At 34.3% G+C, this 22,674-nt stretch overlaps 1 protein-coding gene across 1 annotated transcript in view; it reads right to left on the reverse strand.

The window, feature by feature from the left end:
* Window positions 1-3,917: 3,917 nt before the first annotated feature.
* LOC136836370 (transmembrane channel-like protein 7) overlaps window positions 3,918-22,674 on the reverse strand; it is a 101,097-nt gene continuing 82,340 nt past the window's right edge. The window contains exons 5-15 of the mRNA XM_067100562.1: window positions 19,341-19,464; window positions 18,116-18,254; window positions 17,459-17,656; window positions 16,898-17,272; window positions 16,487-16,638; window positions 14,826-14,964; window positions 13,483-13,574; window positions 13,043-13,198; window positions 12,256-12,545; window positions 8,549-8,779; window positions 3,918-8,198 (exon numbers count right to left, since the gene is read on the reverse strand). Coding sequence (XP_066956663.1) covers window positions 7,900-8,198; window positions 8,549-8,779; window positions 12,256-12,545; window positions 13,043-13,198; window positions 13,483-13,574; window positions 14,826-14,964; window positions 16,487-16,638; window positions 16,898-17,272; window positions 17,459-17,656; window positions 18,116-18,254; window positions 19,341-19,464 — 2,195 coding nt within the window. The 3' untranslated portion in view covers window positions 3,918-7,899. The remainder of the gene's footprint in view (window positions 8,199-8,548; window positions 8,780-12,255; window positions 12,546-13,042; window positions 13,199-13,482; window positions 13,575-14,825; window positions 14,965-16,486; window positions 16,639-16,897; window positions 17,273-17,458; window positions 17,657-18,115; window positions 18,255-19,340; window positions 19,465-22,674) is intronic.

Below are 22,674 nucleotides of genomic sequence, written 5' to 3' on the forward strand. Positions count from 1 at the left end.
ATAAGTCATATACAGTACAGTACTGTGCAAGTAAAGTCCAGGATAGTGATGGATTATAGTAGTGGAGAAACAAGATGCATGATAAACATAACAGGGACCAACCACTGACACCTGTCCAAGAGAAGGGGATAGCTCTCTCAACTCCTCATTGAGAAGGCTTTGGCCCTAGGAGATTGGATCTGACTCATCTTATGGTTAGCAGTGAGCTGCCAGGGTTATCTGATACTGGAATGACCAGTACTTGGATCATCATCTGATGGATCAAGTAAGACCAGGGAAAAGCGTAGACAGTGAATTTTCCCTAAGGTTTTTGGAAAGTATCTTCAAACATAACTAAGGTGTATGGTATGGTACCATAGCTATCCAGCACATGAAAAGTTTAAGTCAAGAGGACATGTATACTCTTCCTCACAACCCCCTGCACAGCGGGGGAAGAGGTGATCAGGCTTCTTTATCACTTGCTTTCCTAGAGTATTCTCCTATGAAAGAGAGAGATAGACACCTGATTCTTTTACCTCTCATCCTCAAGTGGAAAGCTGAATGATCCATACTCGGTTCCAGTCAGCTCCAGTCTTTTTTATACCAGTTTTAACAGATGCAACAGCTCTAGGAATATCTCTGCTTCAACATCTTGTCATTCTTCCTCTGCAGGAGGTTTCTGTGGCTCTTCCGGAGATCAGTATGTTGGGACAAATCCTTGAGAATCTATTTCTTCAGGGGGAGGAGGGTCCTCACATTCCTTGGATGTTATGGCTTTGAAAGGTGCATCCCCTCTGGAACCTTTGCTGGCAGATTTATAACAACATTTTCAAGAGGTTATTCCATTAACTCATGAAGGCAGTAACCCAGGGCAGTAATCCTTGGCTACTTTGCTGGCCTATGGTCACGTCTACCTACAGAGTTGGGTGGGTGGTTTCTGGAGGAGTCTGTTGGTAAAGTTCCCTTGGTCACAGTTGGCACATGGTGCTTTGGAGGATAACATCATCTTGGTTTGTGGACATGTTAGTTTTCTTGCCTCCGGCAGATCTTTCAAACTGCTTCCCCAACCTCCTTTAAAACAGAAGAGATACTTTACTATACTCCAGAGAATAGAGTGTATTCCTCTTTTGTTGGATTCGTAAGTTTGTTGAATGGGCAATGACCTACCCCTCAAGAAGCTTCATCAGGAAGGTGTAGCTTTCAGTTCCTCAGAAACAAGAGTCTAAGAGCTTTAGCCAATGTCTGCTCTTCAGCAGTTTCTTGGCTAGATCTTTGGGTTAAGTTGTTGAGAGATTCTCATTGACAGGTCTTGCAACTTCAAAAGACAAGGCTATGTTTAGGAGGTTATAGTGTTTGGAGGAAGAGCTCTAACTTTCCTTGCTCATCAGTGTTCAAATCAGTGGATCAACATTGTTCTTTGTAGAAGAGGCAAGATCCTCTTTCTTCGTTCCCAGGAAGCCTCTAATGACAACACTGTGTGGAAGCTTCTAGTTCTAAGAAGAGTGATGAGGTTTCTCAGTCATTTCATCCTTCCTACCCTCATCTGCTGTCACAAGTAGGGAGCCTTTCTTATGCTTGGGCCAAGTGACATCATCTAAGGTACCTATCCCTGGGTGGTGTCTGTGCTATGGGACAGTTACAGGATATGATTCAAAGGTTGCAAACTAGACACCCCTGAACAACTTTCAAAATTTTATTTACGGACGTATATAAAACACAACTGACTTAGGAATATTACAATATACAGTAAATAGATATTCATACTGCCTAAATGATATTTAATGTGGGATAAGAATGCCTCAACATAATTGTGTACATGAAGATAAACAGCAGCTCCACTGATCTTATTTTCTTGACACAATAGTTTATTTTTTTCCTTTTTCATAATATGGCAGTATAGATCACAACACTTTTAACAATTTAAACTGAAGTTATTTTCATTTTGACAATTACAACTGAACATATAACACATTTTACTGCCTATTTGAACTGCAAAAGCATAATCACTGTAATGGGCATAAAAAACTTCAACAAACTGCAAATATCACATATAAATCATATAAATACAAAATGACTCTAGTCTACAATAATACAGAACAGTTAACAGAATTCAATAATTAATTGAATAAATACAACTTTGGCACAGAGCAGGAAGTAATTATGTACCTAAAATTAAAGGAACACAAGTTATCAGACGTAAATTGTACGGTGAAAGTAATAAAAGAGAAATGCATATCCTCACATGGAGATAATTTTGCTGGAGTTGTACAACCAGCAGTTGTCTTTTAGTACTTATACTTAATTTTACCTTAACATAACCAAGCCAAGTTTATTTAAAAACTCATTAACTTTATTTTTCTGCACACTGGTAAATTTAGAATTTACTGTATTCACTTCCTCAGTGGCAAGTATTCAATAGCAATATCATTTATTTAAATTAACCCCTTAAAGTCCAAGAAAAAATTAAGCTTGCCAAAGGCAACGTTCTTAAAATTTCCAAAATATTGTAAGTGTAGTGCAAGCTGTTTGAGAATATTGTCCCTTGAATATGTTGTTCCTCACTTGTGCGAATTTAAAACCACACAAGAATCAAACCTATTAATTATCAATACTTGTTCATCTATAAAAGCAAATATTTCAGGCTTGCAAAATGTTTTTCTGTGTTAATCACTAGTGCAACTCGAACTAGGTGGTAATCATACGTTGTACTATCTGAGAAATGCATTAAAGTTAAGACTATTATCTTATTCTACATGTTGCAGCAAGGAACATCATTAACTATAGCTGGCTTTCAGTCCTCATGATAGGTTTCTAAACAGTATAATGATAATAATGTAAAACTTGTGGCAAGTGTCTGGTATTTGTTGGCTTAACCACCGACTCAAAAGACGTTCTTACGGTATGGTTCACAAAACTCCACAACTGTAGTAAAAGACATTTAAATGATGCTTGAGAAATCATGAATTTATTAAATGAAATCCTCTAATTGCATAACTTTGCCATCTGAGACAGGATCTACAGAACTGAAATGAGCATAAGAAATATTAAACTAATAATCAATCATTTTCCTATTATTACATTTTAGAAATGGAGAAGAATTTTGCAAAAAAAATATGGGATCACTGTTAGCAGGATAAACTTGATAGCAAGTTGAAAAGATAAAATCTCTGCTTAGTTAGTTAAGGCAGGTTATCCATTGCTCAAGAGGGCTAGTTGCAAGTTAGGCACAATTACAGTAATGTTGCTAGCTGAGCTGAGCATGCAGCAGAAAGATGATCGTGTTTGCAAAGACATGATCAGTATAAGAACAATATGCAAGAATCCCATTTTTCAAGCAACGGGTAATAACCTAAATTAAATATGAGTACAACTATACAGTTTAAATATATATATTCAGTAGATAAAGTATTTATCTCAATGGCAGTGGAAAGTCTACACGAAGGATCTCTCTATACAGTAGTGAAAATTATTGTCTTGTGATTGTAAAGATATAGAAATTACTACAAAATTAAGAAACATGTTCAAAACTAATTTCTCTACAAATCTGGGAATGTGCTACATAAAATAGGTTTTCTAGGCTATTCTATCAAATAATTGTAATAAAATCTTTTAAAGACATGGTTTCAAAGTCACATGCTGCATTAATTATACAAATGCTAGTCTCATCTGCAGGATCTTCACACTTATTTTAACTTTTGAAAAATATTGTAGTAAGAAACTATTGTGGAAACTGCATGAGTTGGAAAATTAACTCATTTGGAGTTATACAGTAATTGCAAACTTGTAACTTTGTGTAGCTTTACTAAATAAAAGATCTGAGAAAATACAGAGTTTAATGGCTCAGATGTGTTAACTTTTTTTTTATTTTTTTATGAAAGCACTGACTACTATCCACTGTAATAAATCACGGCTTAAGATACTACTGGAGTGGAAAAGTATTTTCTTTGTAATTACTGGGAAGATAATAGCTTGTAAAATTATTTATGGCTGATATCATATAATGCTGGCAGGAAACCATAATTAGTGCATTTTAGTGTACAGTATTATGTTACAGTGGTACTTGGTGGGGAACATAATGTTAGCAGACAAATTAATGGTGAACCATTACAACACACCATCATTATTTAGGCTGATAATGCTTATACACATCTTCGATTTATAATACATACGTAATCTGAATACATCTATCTTTATGTTATTGTCTCACAGAGATACTAAATGAAATAACATTTATGCTGACTATGAAGAGCAGCACACACAAATAATTTTGCTCTGTGGACACTAGGAAGTTGACAAAATATTCATTTTTAATAATCTGAACCTTGGAATACAGAACATTTTTTTAAAAATCACAATAGAGTCTTCTAAAACGTTATCTAGAACTGCTTGTAGTCACTGTAATTGTAACACTAAGATTATTATTCTTCATTCTTTCACGAGACTACTCAATGCATTTTTATTGATATTCTAAATTTTATTGTCTTAATAAAGTACAGGTAGTGGCCTTCTAACACCTTATGATCTGTATTCTATGACATAAGATAACTTTTCAATGTTTCACATTATCTCAATGAAGCACAAAGTACAATATCTACCTTTTAATCACTCTTAGCCATAACTTAAAATTCAATCTGTGAAAACTAGAAATTTATTACAAATAATGATAGAAACACTGATTCTTTTGTAAAGGTAAGGTAAGTACCAATGCAATTTCATCACTACAGCTGATATGAACTTCTGCTAGCAATACTGTTTAAACCTAGACCCCTTCATGTCAAACTTTACTAACCTTTAAGAAATAAGGGTTTCTAGGAATACTGCAAGAACTCCTTCCTACAGAACTTACACAAAATGCAAACCTGACAAAAGAATAATACTGTAATACAGGGTATACATGAAACTGAAGAAAGTGACAAAATTGAAGGCAATATCCAATTTACTGTCAAGTTATTTCCCCAGAATAAGTTAACTGTTTCTAGAGATTGCTTAAATAAGAGAATTGTGTTAATGTTTAAATGAAATTTCACAAGTATAAATTTTATATGTTAAAAATAACCAACACTTCAGTTAAAGTTAATTCTAGTCTTATTACTGAAACTGGAATAGCTGCTTCAATATAACAGATTTCTTGTACAACCTACATATGCATCTGAACACGACCAAAACAATGCATAATCGTCTCTTAAGTGAACTGTAAAAGTACATGATAGCATTTGTCACCAGTTTTCCACAACCTAAACTTACAGGGTCACAAATATTGATAGACCTGCTTCAATAACACTGATCAAATGAAACACTGCACACACATGAACTGCATCAAGAATAAACTAATTTTCATAAAAATAATTATTTTGCATTAACTGGAAATGACTTCTACAGCCTATTTTTTGTCTTTAAGACAACATAGGACTTACACACACAAAGGAATTTTAATACAAAAATGTATGAATTAATGGTTCAAATTTTTCGTACAACCACGTCTTTCCATGCAGATTATCATTACTGAGAGAACAGTTTTACCAGATGCATGTAAAGTTTAATTTCCAGACTCTGTTATAGCTGGTCATTAGGGCTTGGAAAATGAAGGGTGAAAACTGGAGTGGGAAAAACATAAAGAAGTTGAAAAACAAAAGGGATATAATGAAAAATGAAAGATAAAATGAATAACAATTACAGCTCAAACTGATCCTGCAAGGTAGCTTGAATGATGCATGGCAGTAGATTTAAATAGTGTCTCAGCCAAGATTAATAACTGGAAATACATTTTCTCACAGTACTATAAAACCGAAAAAATAGGTTAAAATCTGATGCATGGTTCTTGTTTTTCTGTGTTTTGAAAGACATTAGAAGGCTGGGTTAAAGGAATAATTTTTAATAAGGAAAGGCCTGCAGTCAAGTGACCTAATAAATATTAAGGAAATTTATTACTGTATCGTTTTTTAGTAAAATACCTCAGGCCATGATGAAAACTTAGGATAAATTACAAAACTAGTGTCATTACAGTGTAAATGGTAAAAAACACTACATTTACAAATTACATGAAACAGACTCCTTCTATCATGTAAATACTGAAATCATTTATAATCACAGAGTATATTAATAATATAGCCACAACCCTCAAAACTTGCAGAGCTGATAAAACATTGGGGAGATCTGAAGAATAAGTCATTTATTTTCAGAGAAAAATAAATGAATCTGTTATCTGGGAGATTTAAATTATATAACCTAAATTATTACTGTTACATCTTTATATCTTGATCAAAATTATCTTACAACCCAATTCCTAATAAAATTTTTGGTGGAAACACAACTTGATTCCAAGTGTTTTGGGAAGAATAAGGATAATTTTTAGTAGACAATTTGGCTATATAAAAGAATGAAAAAAATTAAAAAGTACGACTTCATTAAAAATCTTAAGCATTCGCTGTCTTTAATAGGGAATGTAAGTTTTCTAGTTCTCAACTGGCATATATCAGTATTAAAAAAGGTAATAATGACTGGTAACTTTAACCTTTGTGGCAAAAACCAGAATATAAAACCCAAGAGTTAAAGCTCGGTAACAGGTACTAAACATGAAATTCTAAGATGAAAGTGATTGGTGCCCCTCCTCACTATGCAACTAATATTAACGTTCTTCAGAGACATATAACCCGTAAAATGGTGCATCTGACTTGAAACAAAGTTTAAATAGTACACTCAGATTGACTATTGTAAAGGTATAAAGAAGAGATTCATGAATGAAAAGTTTAAAAACATAACATATCAATCCTTATCATAGTAACAATAAAATAACAGTAAGATACCTGAAGGAAAATTAAATAAATATTGTCTGATAAGTATTGGACATTAGACGTAGAGAATATTTCATGACAAACTAAAAAAACCTGATTGTCTTTTGCTACCACTAACCTCTAAACCTAATACAAATGAACTTGGTGATTAATGACAAAAATAAGAGAGCTAAAAAAGTTATAAATCAAACATGGCATGACCAGCATAAGTTGACCTATAACTCCTGCTATTACAGTGTAAAGCTAACTGTCATTTTATTTGCAAACATGAAACCCTCATAAATAATGAAACCTTATCCATTGTACTAATTTATGCACACAATTTTTTGATATTTCAAATATTTCACTTCATCTCCCTCACTATGAGGGGGAAATCTCACTACATATTTTGTAGTATCAAATTAAAATGAGAAAACTTTTGTGAGCAAATACATACTGACCGCAAGATTCAACCAAAAGAAACGTGCAACTGAATTCATGCACATCACATTTATGAACTAGATAAAATAAAATAACATTAATCAGTATCATACACTCAAAGACTGTACTTTGGGTAAAACTAAAAAAAAAACACACAGAATGGAATGCTTCTTTGCAGCTGAGTCAAAAGTAAAAATTTTTTACAGCAAATGACCAAATGAAAGTAAATATTTACATTTTTCATTTTAAAATCAAAAGCTTTTCTAAACATACTCCATCCAAAACCAATCTCTAACATTCATCTCTTTCATTCTGTGGATCTGCATGTCTTTAGCTGCATGTAAACACTGCAGAATATATATATAATGTATTTATATAAATATATTTACATTTATGCTCCAACAAATGTAGTTATCCTCAATCATACCTTTAAATTGAGAGAAAACTACACGTATTTATAATTAGATGCTCTACAAACAACCTAATATTTATATCTGATTGCTAGTAACTACAATAAATTCCATATTAAGCACAAAAGTTGCAACGTTAAAATTTTTAGCAGCATTGACTACCCTTCAAATTGGACAACGGATTTAGATTTTTATGAATTACCCAGAATAAAGCATCCTGAAATATCTAGTTTCAATCTGACATACATTCCTCAAACAAACGCTAATTTCAACTCACTCGACAGTCACTAACTTGCTCTCTAAGCTTCAAGAGTCTGATCATTACCATGTCCTGTTTCATCTTCTATGCTGCGAGATGAACGAGCTGTAGCATCCTCTTCCGCTGCTTTTTTAATCATCTGGTCAAGCCTTGACAGGAGAAACTGTTTATCATGACCTTCCAGAATCAACTGGTTCTTGAGAAGTGACACCATGTGCTTATTCGCAGCTCCTACAGCATAGTAATAGTACCAGGCCAAAATCAAAATGATAATGGCAGGCACTGCAAACCCAGCAGTGCCCATGAAGAACACAACACTTTGTAACCAGTGTGGCAGTTCTGAAAAGGAATACTGTACTTGGTTAGTCACATACTGTTGACATATTACTGATGAGTTTGTCATGCAACAATTGAAGTGCTACATTTGCTGTGAATCAGGGCTTGATTTCACTGGATGTGAATGTACACTATAACAAGTCCTATCCTACACAAACAATGACATATGTTTTTACCTGCTTTACTTGGGATCACGTACTTATTTACTTAAAATATTTAGATACTCAAATTAATGTGTAGTGGTAAGTTTAATAAATTGTTAAAATGAAATATAGAGCAGCATATATAATAAGAACCATTATTTTGAGAATGGAAAGCATATACAAAACTAAAGAAGAATTAAAATCACAGACCTGATATGACACGGATCATCTGACTCCAAATTGTATTGAGCCCTCGGAAAGGACCACAAGACACAGAGGGTGCGATCTCTGCTATAGAGTATCCAACAGGGACAATGGTAACGATGAAAGAAACGAGTAGGATGCTAATGAAGAGAGAATTGGAGCGAGATGTGCGGTACAGCTGTGATGACTGACTGCTGTTGACTGTGAGGTCAAAATATTTGATGTAGAACACAAACACTGAAAACAGAAAATGGTATTAGACTTAAAGAGTAACATATGAAAATAATTATAAATCAAACAAGGGGCAAAGAGTTCATGTCAAAATAGATAAAAGTCGAATATTTAACATGAGCAATAATTGCTTTTTAGTAAAATATTTAAATCCATAATAATGCCTAAATAATGTTGCCCTTTGTATATAATAAAAATACATCCACATTTCAATAGTTCCCTTATCAATGTAAAATACCTTGCCAAATCACCATTTTATTACAGTACTCTTCCTAGTACTTGCAAAATATACAATCCCAGATAAGATGAGGCCAATAAATTCCATCTCAATATTAAGTAGTGTCTAACACAATTTCTGCTTAACAGCAAGGTCACCAGTATTGAACATCAAATTAAATTATTATTATTATTATTGTTGAAAGTTATTGCTGCATCAGTTGCATTCAGTTTATATAGAGTTTTCGCTATTTTTCTAATAATTGATTTCTCTTGGCTACTGCATCACTGTCTTGGGGAAGAAAAATTGTCATAGATCAGGGTGTGGCTTTATTCAATAAGTAAATGAAGCGTGGATATCATGATCCATGGAGTTTTGTACAATTAGGTACACGTCAAAATCTAATATTTGTTGTTATGCCAACATTTCTCTCAGTTCCGACTGAGTATGGTTATGGCAGAGGGTGGGAGTAGACTGATTTCGCTGCTGGGTTCTACTCTTTATATAGTCGATAGTCAGCAGGGGTCAACTGCATGCTGACTTTTGATTGGTCGAGGTGGAATGCAGTCCGCCTATTGGCTGGTGAGAGATTTCTTCGAGGCAAGTTCTAGGCCTGATGGTTGCACTGTTGCAGTCTCGTTGACCGGCGGGGCAGGTGCGTGACGTCACGGTGTGGTATGTGACGTTGCGTGACGTCACGGTGTGGTATGTGACGTTGCGTGACGTCACGTCCTGGCATTACCCTGTGAATATTCTCACTGGTTGCAGGATGGCTTGCCTGATCTTGTATTGCTGGGCTGGGAGTGTTGCTTGCTCTGCTGTCGATTGCAGGTCTTTGTATTGTTGGTCGTCTTATATAGGAAGAGAACTTCCTGGGTTGTATTCAGTGAGGGCTTTTCTTGTTGGATCATGAGCGCCTCCAGTAGTCTTAAGCGCACCGAGTCTGGGGCCCTTCCAATTATCGTGGTGTTCTTGATAATTACATCTCTGGTGATGCTTTCTTGGTGGGAGTTTCTCATGTGGAGTTTTATTGTACCTTCTTGTGCATGACAGGAAATCCTCTTAGACAGTTTCATAATGGTCATACCTATGTATCAGCCGGGGCATTTGAAGTGGTACACCACATTTGTCTGCTTAAGAGAATCTCTTATCAGCAGGGCCAGGTTATTCTTCATAACCATGTCTCTCGTGCGCCTATTCTGGTAATAGATGACTAGGTCCAGTTTGGTGTTGGCTTCGGTGGTGGGTATGCTCTTGAAGATAATTTTTTTCATGGCATCCTTGTCTTCTCGGTATTTTGGGTACTTTCAGGCTTTATAATGTAACCTGATTCTTTCATGTGGATGGGGCTGCGGCTGTTCTCGTTTGTTGTACCACCGATCCAGTGCTGCATGTATTTCTTTGTTAACTTGCTTGTTGGAGTATCCATTATTCATAAGCATTTGAGAGATGTGATCAAATTCTTGGTGGGTGTCTTGCCAGGTAGAACAATGAGTTAAGGCCCTTCTTACGAAGGACTTGATGGTGGTGCTCTGGTACCTCGCGGGGCACTTGCAGTCTCCGTTTAGGCAGAGGCCTATGTTAGTCTGCTTGGCATATACAGTACAGAGTTTCTTAGGCCATCTTCTGTCTTGCAGATAAGGATGTTGAGAAAGTGGAGCTGACCGTCGCTACTAAATTCAACTGTGTAGTTCAGCGAACTGCACTGCTGGAATGTGCAGCGGATCGCTACTATCTCATCCTCATCGTCTGCCTGCACGAAGATGTCGTCGATGTTATTAGAAAAATAGAGAAAACTCTATATAAACAGAATGAAGCTGAGGCAGCAATAACTTTCAACAGTACCTGTTTGAAAGAGGGTCTATTACCCACATATTATTATTATTATTATTATTAATTTAATATTATTAAATCAACCAATAAGCTGAAATTCTTCACTCATATGGCTGTTTTAATTACTAATCTTCAGATTTTATTTAATAAACTACAATTCCTTAAAAATGCCATTACTGGATAAAGGGAACATGATGAATACTGGCTACAGTTAACTCACTGATTTATTTCCAAAACCTGACATTCGTTGTTGGCTAAAGTTTGGACATTCACATAAAATATGTTAAACTGATTATGCTGATCTCCTGTGCATTCTCTGGGTGTGTAAACTGTCTTAGTGGAATACATAGCAAAGTAATTACAAAAACACAAGCAAACCAAACTGCCCTGTTTTAGATATGACTAGCCTACTTGAAACTTCTGCCATCCTTTTGAAAGTTTGGTGATATAATTCACTTACCATGTACAAATTTTCTGGACATATTCAGTTCTTGTGTAATATCTTTAGTCAGTTTTTAACAGCCATGAAGACACTACAGAAATTCATGGGTTACAATGTACAGAGTAACAAATATGAGTAACTCATAAAGGCCATTGGATTGTTCATGGCTTGGTGAAAAAATGACAACAGCTATTAGATAAGAATTTACTGTATTTCTTCCTCTGTAAGATTCAAGGAAAATATACAGGAAATTCTTGCACTGTGAGAAAAATTATATGACCAGGTTTTAAAGAGGATGGCAGAAAATTCAAGTGTAACAGTTTTATGAAAAATATTACAGTATTACTTTGCTAAAAAGACTAGCTGAATACTTTATTTATACTAAGAGATCACAAGGCATTATGCTTATGTTTACCAAACAAAGACTGTGAATACTTCAAATTAAAACATGAGTTTACCTAGCAAAGGTTGTGAATACTTCAAAATAAAACACTATTCTGGGGCAAATAAATGAAAGAAGAACCTCCACCTCTGAGGACTTATTTTCAGTGACGCTGAAAATGTCTCGGTCATAAATACAGCTGTACAGTAATTCCAATTTCTTCATTAAAGCATGGAAAGGATTGTAATGTGTACAGTACTGAATTACTGTACTGAGCATGCATTTATGCAACCCTATTGGATCAGGAAAATACCTCCAAACAGTTGACACTGTTAAAGTAACCCAAGAATTATCATTATTAATAAATAGTTTAACCAGAGCGCTGAGTTGACTTTCAATGGGCTGGCCCAAAAAGTTTGTTCTTGATGAATATATTAGATCTTGTTTGTATACTGTACTGCAAATAATTTTGCAATTAGATTAAATGAAAATGTTGATAATTCTGATAAGATTCCTTTCAAGGATTTGTTTCTTAAACTGGATGTGTGCCAAGGGCAACTAAGAACTTCCTTTTCATGCAGCAAAGACAGAGTGCATGCTCAACTTACCTAACTTTACACAGGTTACAGCAGGTAACAAGGGAGAGTAAAACATTCCGAGCCAGCAAAGTGTCTGGCCATATACAATGTCTAAAACATGCTTTGGTATCATGAATTCTATGTCCCCTATGATGGAACCAAGCCTACTCCTCCGAAGAAGCTTGTGGCCGATAAACTTGCGTGGAAGGTTGATGAAGAATGTTGTTAAGAACATGATGAGCAAGTCCAGAATGGAGAGTTTGTACAGTTGTTGGCCTACATATGTTTCCCAACACCTAGGTTGACTGTCACATTCATCACTATTTGTAAAAGAAAAGAATGTCAGGTTTTCAATAAGCCACACTATAATAGTTAATGAAGTACAGTACATAGACAATTCACCCCTAACTAGACATCTTGGTTACATGTAAAACATTATTGTAAAACTACATAAAACCAATGATTGGTTACAAAATATGACAAATTTAGCAATGATATTAAACGAACCATAAAGAAAACAAAGTTTAAGTAAGACAGTGACAGATCAATTATATTAATACATCCCCTAATTTGAAATTAACAATAAATAAAAATGCTGTTCAACTAGAGTTAAATATGTACTGGTACTGTTTTCATAAAAATATTGTACTAAATTCTAAGCCACATTAGAGAGCATATCATTAAATCTGTTAGAACACAAACCTTGAAAAATAGTTCTGAATTAATAGTGAACATGAAATCCTCACAGGAATGTAAGAATGACCTGTGCAATTTATTATGCTGAAAAAACAAAGAACCATTGCTCAGTGTTACATACTTGATACAAGATCCTGGCGGAGGTGCTGGACACTGAATACCCTGGTATATGGAGAAGAGCAATACTACCAACGACGCTAGTCGAAGAAACACTGTTCTTATTAATGTCAATACGAGGATAAAATTTGGGGTGTAATGTTCAAACTCCACTAACAGCCTGCAATACAGAGTATACAGATGTGAAAACGAAGCACTCAACTTTATATTCAAGATATTAACTTAAAACAATCTTAATTATCAAGAGGTGAACTTAATAGTAAAAATTGCAAAATAAACTACAAAACCTTTGATTTTCTTTTTCCAAAATCGGTGGCACAATTAACGAACAATACACTAAATTTGAATTGATCAACCCAGATTCCCTTAAATCTTTCATAATATAAATTTTTACATTTTACACTGTCTCATAAAAGAACTATATATTAAAGATAATCAGCTCACCTGAGAATGAAAGGGATGACAATGTTGAGTGTAATAATGACAGCTGATGGAAGGTACTCAAAGAGAAGAATAATGATATCCTCCTGGCGTCCCTTAAATGGAAAGACAAAACTTAGCATAATGCATATCTAATCTCCTAAAGCACTACTTTCATTATGATTTACAAAGAGGACTGTAGGAAGTACTGAAGGCCCTTTGTAGGATCTCTATATATTCATAAGTTCTCCTGAAGATTGGCCCACTGTGGTGTACAACTTCTTTTAGTTTTGTCTTTAATTTCCACTCTGATTTAGAACAATATTCTCTGGCTCAGTCCTATTAGTCTTGAAATGACCTGAAGGTCTGGTTAAATTAAATATAAAAATCTATAATTATTATACACAATTCCAGTCTTAAGCATTTGTCTTTTATAAGGAAACTTCAATCAAATAGTCCCTTACTCATTCCACCCACTTTGTCCTCTCTATAAGGTCTTGCAAGTTTCATTTTTTATTCATTCTTTTTTTACAATTAATGGGATTAAGCTTAAGTTCAAACCATTAAAATCTGGCATGTATATATGGAGTTTATGAAGACAACTTTTTAAATTATTAATCAAAATGCCAAGGCAGTGAACACTTATAAAACTTAATTTTTATATAACTGGATTTATTTTTTGAGTGCTGTACTGTACTGTCCATTGAAATTTAACTTCCAATGCACTGATCAATTAATGTTAATTTTACATATAATAGTACTACAGTTGCAAAACAAAAAACATACTATTCTCTCATTTTGGCTAATATGTGACTGAATTTTTCACTAAATTATACTCTTGTAATACACTGCATATGAATTTTAATAATTTACATGTATGGTACATACCACATTCTGAAAAAATTATAATACCTATTCAATGAAACTTTTTTATATTTAAAGGGCTTAAAAAAGAAAAGAGATTCCAATAAAATTCACTATACAGTATGTGAATTGTAAAAAATCTTTGTTGACTGTTACAATGCACGTCATTTTCATCAACTATTTTTAAATAAAATACAGAGCAACTGAAAAAGATTCATGAGCTTCTTCCAGTTAATAACAGACTTGACATATACCTTGATCACTATGCACATGCAAGAAATTTAAAGAAAACATAGGCTTATATATACCCTAATAAAAAAAAGAAGTAAAGAACAAGACTATAACAGCCAAGAGATCTATTTAAAATGGTTAAGGAAGACTCCATTCTTGACAATCATATGCTTTTTATGAACTAATTTCACATTTTGCAATGGTTCATACTCCTTACAAATAATATACAAGCAGTTTTAATCATCTCAGCAAAGTAGGTTTGGTGAGCTTACCCCTTTACTTTCTGTTGTCTTCAAGGTCCTGAGTTTACGAAAGGCAAAAGATGTGCTGTAGAATATTGCACTGAAAGACCCTGCCAGCAAGATCAGAACCACCAAGTTTACCATTAACCGAACAAAATACAAACGACATCTGAAAAAGAGAAAGAACGATCATTCGATGTATGAAGCAGTGCACTAAATTTAACGTGCAATTTAGCCATTCTAAAACAAGGCTCAAATCTTCTAAACTCTTTAACTAATAGAGAAATATTAGTTTAAATATTATAGCTGGTACGGCTTTATTCTCAAAAACAAACTGGGGAGGTAATTACTGTTAAACTGCAAATTATAGCACATGTTTTGATGGCAAAAACTAAAATCAGAGAGGGGGCACTTGTTCATATATGCTATTACTGTATCTACACAAAATATGTAACTAAATTTCAAAAAATATGTAACTAACTTTCTAAATGTCACTTAAAACAAAAAAATACTGGACATGCAAGTTAAATGAGATGCTAGCATAAACTGTCCTTATAAAATTTTCAATATCCTGTATACTTATATCAGCTTTACATCAGTCTCCAAAATTTTTACGTATCTAATGACATTTCCTCTATATTTTCCTCCATATGGTATCTTGTTCCCAAAATAGATTTCATTTATTAATAAAAAATTAGCATTAATTGCACATATACTTTGGATTAAGATGTCACGAGGTAATTTTATTTTTAGCATTTGTTATGGATACAGAAAGGGTGGTAAGTTTGAATAATGTTGATACCATAGTACTACTGACATTTTGCAAGATAAGTAATTTAAAAATCAAATCACCATGCAATGACATCATTTGTTCCCCTAGCATCAATGAGTCAAGTGTACAGGAAAAAAAATTTAACATAAATACTTTGATGCCTAGTGGCACTGAAATGATGTCTGTAGAGAGTTGAGACTTGCTTTAACTCTACTTCCTATGGATGTAACAGTTGTTCAAAAAGAACAATCATTCAACCAATCAAAAATAGTAAAAAAAAAAAAAATGTGCATATTTTCCCTTACATTTTTTACATTAAACGCTGGCATAAACAGTAATTATACTGTATATATCTCATTGGAAAAGAAATTTATCCTACATTTTACTGGTGGAAAAGAATTTATATACTGTACATCAATATTTTTTTTAATATTTACAAAAGTAAATAAACTTCTCATCCAACTTCAATAATTTTGATGCTCTTAATTTTCAAGATGCTTTACTACAATAAAGTACTATTATCTGTCTTCACAATGAGACCATAAATTAGCATTCTATCATAAGAATTTACAGCAGGCAATAAAAGAAAATTGTTTCTAGGCTTATTAGCAATATTCTAGAACAGAGGATGTTGTACCACACACCCCACTAAAAACCTCAAAGGGTTAAGACAACCAAGGAAGCGGATCTTTTACCAGGATGATCCTGATAGCAACTAAATGCGCAATATGTGAAGTAAGTGGGAATACAATTAATAATGTTGCTTTGTGAAACTACATTTTCAAAAAATTCTTACTGAAATTACTGAAGACAGTCCTGCTTTCCTGAAAATAATTTGAATGTAGATGGAAATCAAATAATTTTGAAAAGAATTTATGAGCAATTCACCAGAACTCATACACAATTACAATGTACTTACCTTTCTCGTTTTGTTCTCTGTTCTTTTTCTTCATTATATCTTTCTGTTTCTAAATGATTACAAAGCTCATTATAAATAGCTTTCTTCTTTACTGAAGCAGCCTTGTTGTTTTCGATACAGTAGTCCCAGCCACCAAATATCAAATTACAGTACTGAAACATTGAAATATTCAAATAACTCAATCATAATTAGACTTCTTCAATGAATAATTGTGTATGGTACATATTACAAACTCTTGGCAAAATCTCAAAATAAAAAAATAACAGTTCTAAAAAATGTAACAGCTGTTTAAACTAAGCTATGCACAGAAAAAAGTTATTTATGAACTCTATCTCAGTACGGTGCATAATATAATCAGTTCATTATTTTGTAAACCTGAAGTGAAATTAGAAAGAAAGCCCAAACTAATACCTGATAGAACTGTCCTTCGGATGATCTCAAACTTTTCCTTAAGCCTCTTGCAGCAGCCCTCACCATCAAGACTAGACTAAGAACCAAGGTGACTACCATTACCAAAAGGTAGGCTAAAGGCAAATTATATGTCCATCCCCTCTTCTCTTCTAGTAACAGGATATGACGTGGGTAGAATCCATAGAAGAGGTAAGATATTTCCAGCACACCTGTACCTTGCACCCCATCCAAGACCAGCTTGACCAGAAATGCTTGATCAGTATGCTGTGACTCTTCTAGAACCTCCCTGCGGTAATCTTCATAGCAGCATACAGTCGCATTCTCATCCTCAAAAAGCCAGGTGTTATTGCCATATTCATCCAGTGAGCATCTATCCTGTAGTTTAAAAAAGTATGAATGCAGATATACTAATTTAAAGTGGCAATAAAATAAAGTTCCACAGCAACATTAAAAGAAAAGTATTACAGAGTGCAGCAAGACTAGTAAAGGAATCTGTTAGTGTAATTTTACTAGAAAAAAGATATCTGCAATGCACTGTAAAAAACTAAAAGCAATACATACCTCTGGATGTTTCAAGATGATTTGTGGGACAAGAATGAAGAGAGTCAATAAGACACATGTGACCAAGTTGAGATACAGCAGCCATTTGATGAAAGTGAAAAAGGCCACCAGACCCGTGCCAAAGTTTCCTTCTACATAGCGCAAGCTCCAGTGCCAAAGTTCAATCTTCGATATCATCTCTTTCAGTCTGCTTTTGGCCTGCAATGTGATTAGATACAGAATTATCTTCAAAAAGTCTTTTTAAAGTATTTTTCTAAAACACAAAACTCAAAGCTTTTTTATAACTAGAATCTTTCATGAATTCCTAAATTAATTTAAATTTTAAGGCTACAATGTAAGTTCTTAAATACACAGCATATCTGGAACATTTACCTCAAACATATGACCCTACTAGAGAAAAATTAATTCTGTACACAGTTCCTCTTCGAACATAAATGAAAAACTATATCTTAGTAGAGCTGTGTTTTAAACAAAAAGCTTTAAAACATGTAATGACATGTCTGGGATTAAAATAGGAAAATTTATAATTGTGACTATCTTGAAAAACTTTAAATTCCCAGCGTAAAACCGCACTAAGAATTTAATTTGCTAGTGGATATCCAAAAACATTAGATGTTCAACAAATTGCAAGTCAGTAATGCTGCAAATTCACATTACCTGCATAGCAAATTTTCTTCTGGATAATTTGAATGCTGCCAGGCCTCTTGTGCGCAGTGTTGGGGCAGACTGCAATTGCCGTTTGAGCTTGCGCTTTTCCTCCATTGGCACAGCATGGGCACGGATCTGCTGGAGTTTTCTGGGTTTCCCTCCTCATCAACCCTGCAGGCAAGATGCAACTTTGTGAGCGTGCACTAAGTGGCTATTTAAACACCATGTCAGACATAAAACTGTAATGCTACAAATTCTTCACACAAATGAACTTTCAGTAATAATGAAGAAAGGTGTGTTTATTTTACTCTTAGTGAAGTATCTCACTTTCAAACTTTAACATGAAGAGACCAAGGTGGTAAGGACAACCCAATGCAACAGATGGTGAACAATTCAAGAAATTGTACACAGAAAATTTGAAGACTGCAGTAACAAAGTTGGCCATCCAGATAAATAAAGTATAACTATAAGGATTCCGTCAATGTATTAATTCTTGATGACCAAGATAATATACATGGATTCATAAAGCATTTAAAAAAAAATCAGTGATTTCCTCCCACAATCTTTACATCTGCCTACTTTATGCATTTCATAGCCAGCATTAACCTGTTTCTTCCAAAGAAATATTTGTGCCTTGAAAAATAATTTTGATTACAAACTACAGTATAGTTACTACATACTTCTGAATGATATCAACAGCAAAAGTACATGCAGCTGAGAGAATTATATAGCTCTGATCCAGAAGGAAGCAATAGAAGATATCAAAGACCATGGGGAAAGTGAAAGCACAAACAGAATTCCAAAGATTGGTAGGATCCAACACTTATTAGGATTTTATACACTTATTAAGGCTTGATTACTACAGATCTGCTGATAACAAACATCAACTTGAGTGTTCAGAGACCACAGTCCACCCCCAAAAGGTCTTGTAGGTAATCAACCAATAGGAATGCACTATGAAATTAGCCTTTATTTACTGATCATTGTTTTTATTATTATCATTATCATCATCATTGTGCATACTGGGCTCATGAGTTTGCATTCTGATCCTGATCTCTACTAAAATATAATCATTTGCTACCAGTCACGTGGCAGTACATTTTAGTAAAATGTTTAAAAAAATCTACAAAAACCTTCTTGTGGTATCTTCTAAACAGACAAACCAACCTCCGTCTCTCTTCGTTGACAGAGGTATGGAAAACCAACCACGATAATTATGACCTTTCCCTGTAACTCTTCTTTGCCCTTACCCTGTGTCAGATCTGGCAGGACTTCGAGATATGTGTCTGACCCTCTCCTGCTGGTGTGGACGAGGGTGGCGGTGGTGGTGGTGGGCTGGCATCTTCGGCTCGTGTGGGCTCTCGTCAGATGGTTCCCTCGCCGAGGTATTGACTGGAAAAATAATGTTCAGGTTTTTTATTCGATCCTGAAATTTATATTAAGAGTTACAAGGTAACTGGTCGGTGCCTTAAATTACAAGAGTCTAATACTAAAGATGGGAAAGCAAGGAAATTAATCCAATGCTGAAACAGAAAATGAATACATGATAATGCAACTTGTTCATATTGGTTCCTTGATATATCGTGATTAAATCTGGAATGAACAAAGAGAAATGTTTTCATGTAGCATCTATAACACTCAACAATACCTTTGACAGGCAAGCAAACAAATTTATCCCACACCTTGAGATGTATAAATCAAAACACGCTGATGTAACTTTCATATTGGTTACTCTGCCATATTTCACAATTTGAAAATATAAGTCAAATAACGTTTATTGAAAAAATCTAAGTCAAATGCTCTTTATCCATTTCATGGCAAAACTATAACGAACACATAATAAGGCACACTGTCTCTATGTGGGTAAAAAAATGAATAATTAAAAAAAAAAAAAAACGTGCCAAAGACCATCAACATATCTTGAAAGTTTACAAGAGCACTTCTAGAAGTATCACCCCTTCTATACAAACACGGTCACACACACACATATACACCTGCCCCAAAAGACACCCCAGCTTACAAGTGATGACGATGCCTTCGTCGTCGTCATCGTCATCTTCGCCCTCGTCACTCGACCCTTCGCCTCCTGGAACGGTGATCCTTGGACCGTCGGGAGCATCGACGTCATACACGGCGATCGTGACGCGTTTTCCCGACTTCGTCGTCAGTCCGATATTAGATCCCAAGAGGCGTTGCCTTTCACCTCTTCCCTGCCTCTCTTCTCCTCCTTCTTCCTCCGCCTCCTCCTCCTCCTCCTCCTCCTCTCCCAATCCCCCACCTCCCCCCATTTCGGGGGTCAACTCCCCTGTCATCTACCCAGGTGTTCCTGGAGGTCACTCACACGAGGCTTTAGAATATGCGAGTCTCTGACTGATTATTATTTACTTTCTTAAGTTTTATCAAACTGTAAATATTGAATCACACATGTAAGGCTTTCCTTTATCACTGTCAGAAGTTTTTGTTAACATACACCATAATTTGCATCTATTTTATTATTCCTTGACAGAAAAATATTGTGGTTTCCAACCTTCCATGCACCGCTCATGATACAATGAAAATTTACATAATTATCATTATTACTGTATTAGTAGTGGACAAAAAGACCGTGCTTGGGTAGTTTTCTGAAATACATTATGCACATACAGAGTTTGTATTTTTACAATAAAATACTTCAAAAACTACAGATGACGGATCTTTTTGTCTCTCCATTTATAAGAATGTGACTGTGCTTTGTAAGCTACAGTATTATTATTATTATTACTCAGTAGCATAACCAGTTATGCTACTGCATAATAATAATAATAATAATAATAATAATAATAATAATAATAATAATAATATTTGTAGGCACTCATAAGACTAGCACTTTTTCCTTAGTAAAAAAAAAAAAAGTGGCTTGTATTCCGTCATGATATACTTCGTATTTTCTCTATCTTGCATGAAAACTCTCATCACCATCAGCTATCATGAAGGCTTTTTTTGGGGAGGTGCCTCAGTTTTAAACAGTGATGAGTCCCAATAAAGGTGGTGTGGCTAAGAGAATCAAAAACAACGAACACGAACCGTATACATCGTCTAAAAAAATTGTTTTAAAAAAACCATAGTACCTGTAATCAAAATATATATCTCTTTCTTACCCCATATTAAACTAAAAGAGGGCCTTTGCCTGCTGCCTTTATAAGAATAAAAAAAGTACAGTAGAATACTCTATGGCAGTGGTTCTCAACCTTTTCTGGCTCGTGCACCCTCTCACCATGTGTCAGAACGTCATTCCCCGGCCCCTTTCCAAAATTTTCTGTCTCAAAAGGTGCATATAATACTAAAATCCTTGGTCACAATTCCCCCCTTGAAACTCTGAAATTCCCCCCCGGGTTGAGGATGAACACCGAACGTAGTTTTCATAAGTTGCATTTTAATACGATTAGACTATTCTTAAAGGAACTACAGAGGGACTTTAGTTCGAGAGAGAGAGAGTATTATCTTGACAGCAGCACTTCCCTCCCCCTTCCCTACCTCTCAAGTGAGTATTACAGTCGCAGCCAAAACGCAATTATCAAAAGTGATGCACCATCAGTAAAAGTCTCATTATCAGTATCATTATTAAGCCACCTGACACTTACTTTTGCAATGTCAGTTATGAAGCAAATACAAATGACAGAAATACCTTTTCTATCAAAGTTATTCACGTTACAACGTTACATACACTGATGACAAATGTTAAAGCTGCTCAAACATTTTATACTGGAGTCATTATCATGAGTTACTTGAAGAAAACGGAAACAGGTCTCTGGCCAAGAACACTGTTACACCCAACTCACTGAAAAGTACAATCTTTTTTTGTGTCATGTAGGCTGATTGTATCTAGATTAAGCATACAACAGTTAAGCAATATTTTATTTTTCAATAATAAAAAATGTTTCAAACAGGAAGGCAAGCTGCATATTCTTGGGAAATTAGAACAGAGTATGTATTCTCGTTTCGCACATTCAAAAATGACTGTGTATTGTGAACATATATACACACATTTATATATATATATATATATATATATATATATATATATATATATATATATATATATATATATATATATATATATATATATATATATATATATATATATATTAACTTTTATCACATACACAATTGTTCTGTGCATTAGTAGAATTACTAAAAGGACCTCATTCAAACTGGATTGTATCTAATGGAGTTTATTCAAAAAGTTACAAAGCTTCCTTGGACAAACAGTCCACATTATCAAGTATCCGTACGGATACTTGATAATGTGGACCTGTTTGTCAAAGAAAGCTTGTAACTTTTTGAATAAAACTCCATTAGATACCATCCAGTTTGAACGAGGTCCTTTATTAATATATATATATATATATATATATATATATATATATATATATATATATATATATATATATATATATATATATATATATATATATATATAGTGTATGAAATATGGAGGCATAGTATATCTTTATTCCTTTAAATACATATTTAAATAGTTTTTTCTAATCTAAATTTCACACAGTTCTCCTTAAAACCAAAGGCCACCC

The sequence above is a fragment of the Macrobrachium rosenbergii genome, chromosome 56, assembly GCF_040412425.1.
Source record: "Macrobrachium rosenbergii isolate ZJJX-2024 chromosome 56, ASM4041242v1, whole genome shotgun sequence".
NCBI lineage: Eukaryota > Metazoa > Arthropoda > Malacostraca > Decapoda > Palaemonidae > Macrobrachium > Macrobrachium rosenbergii.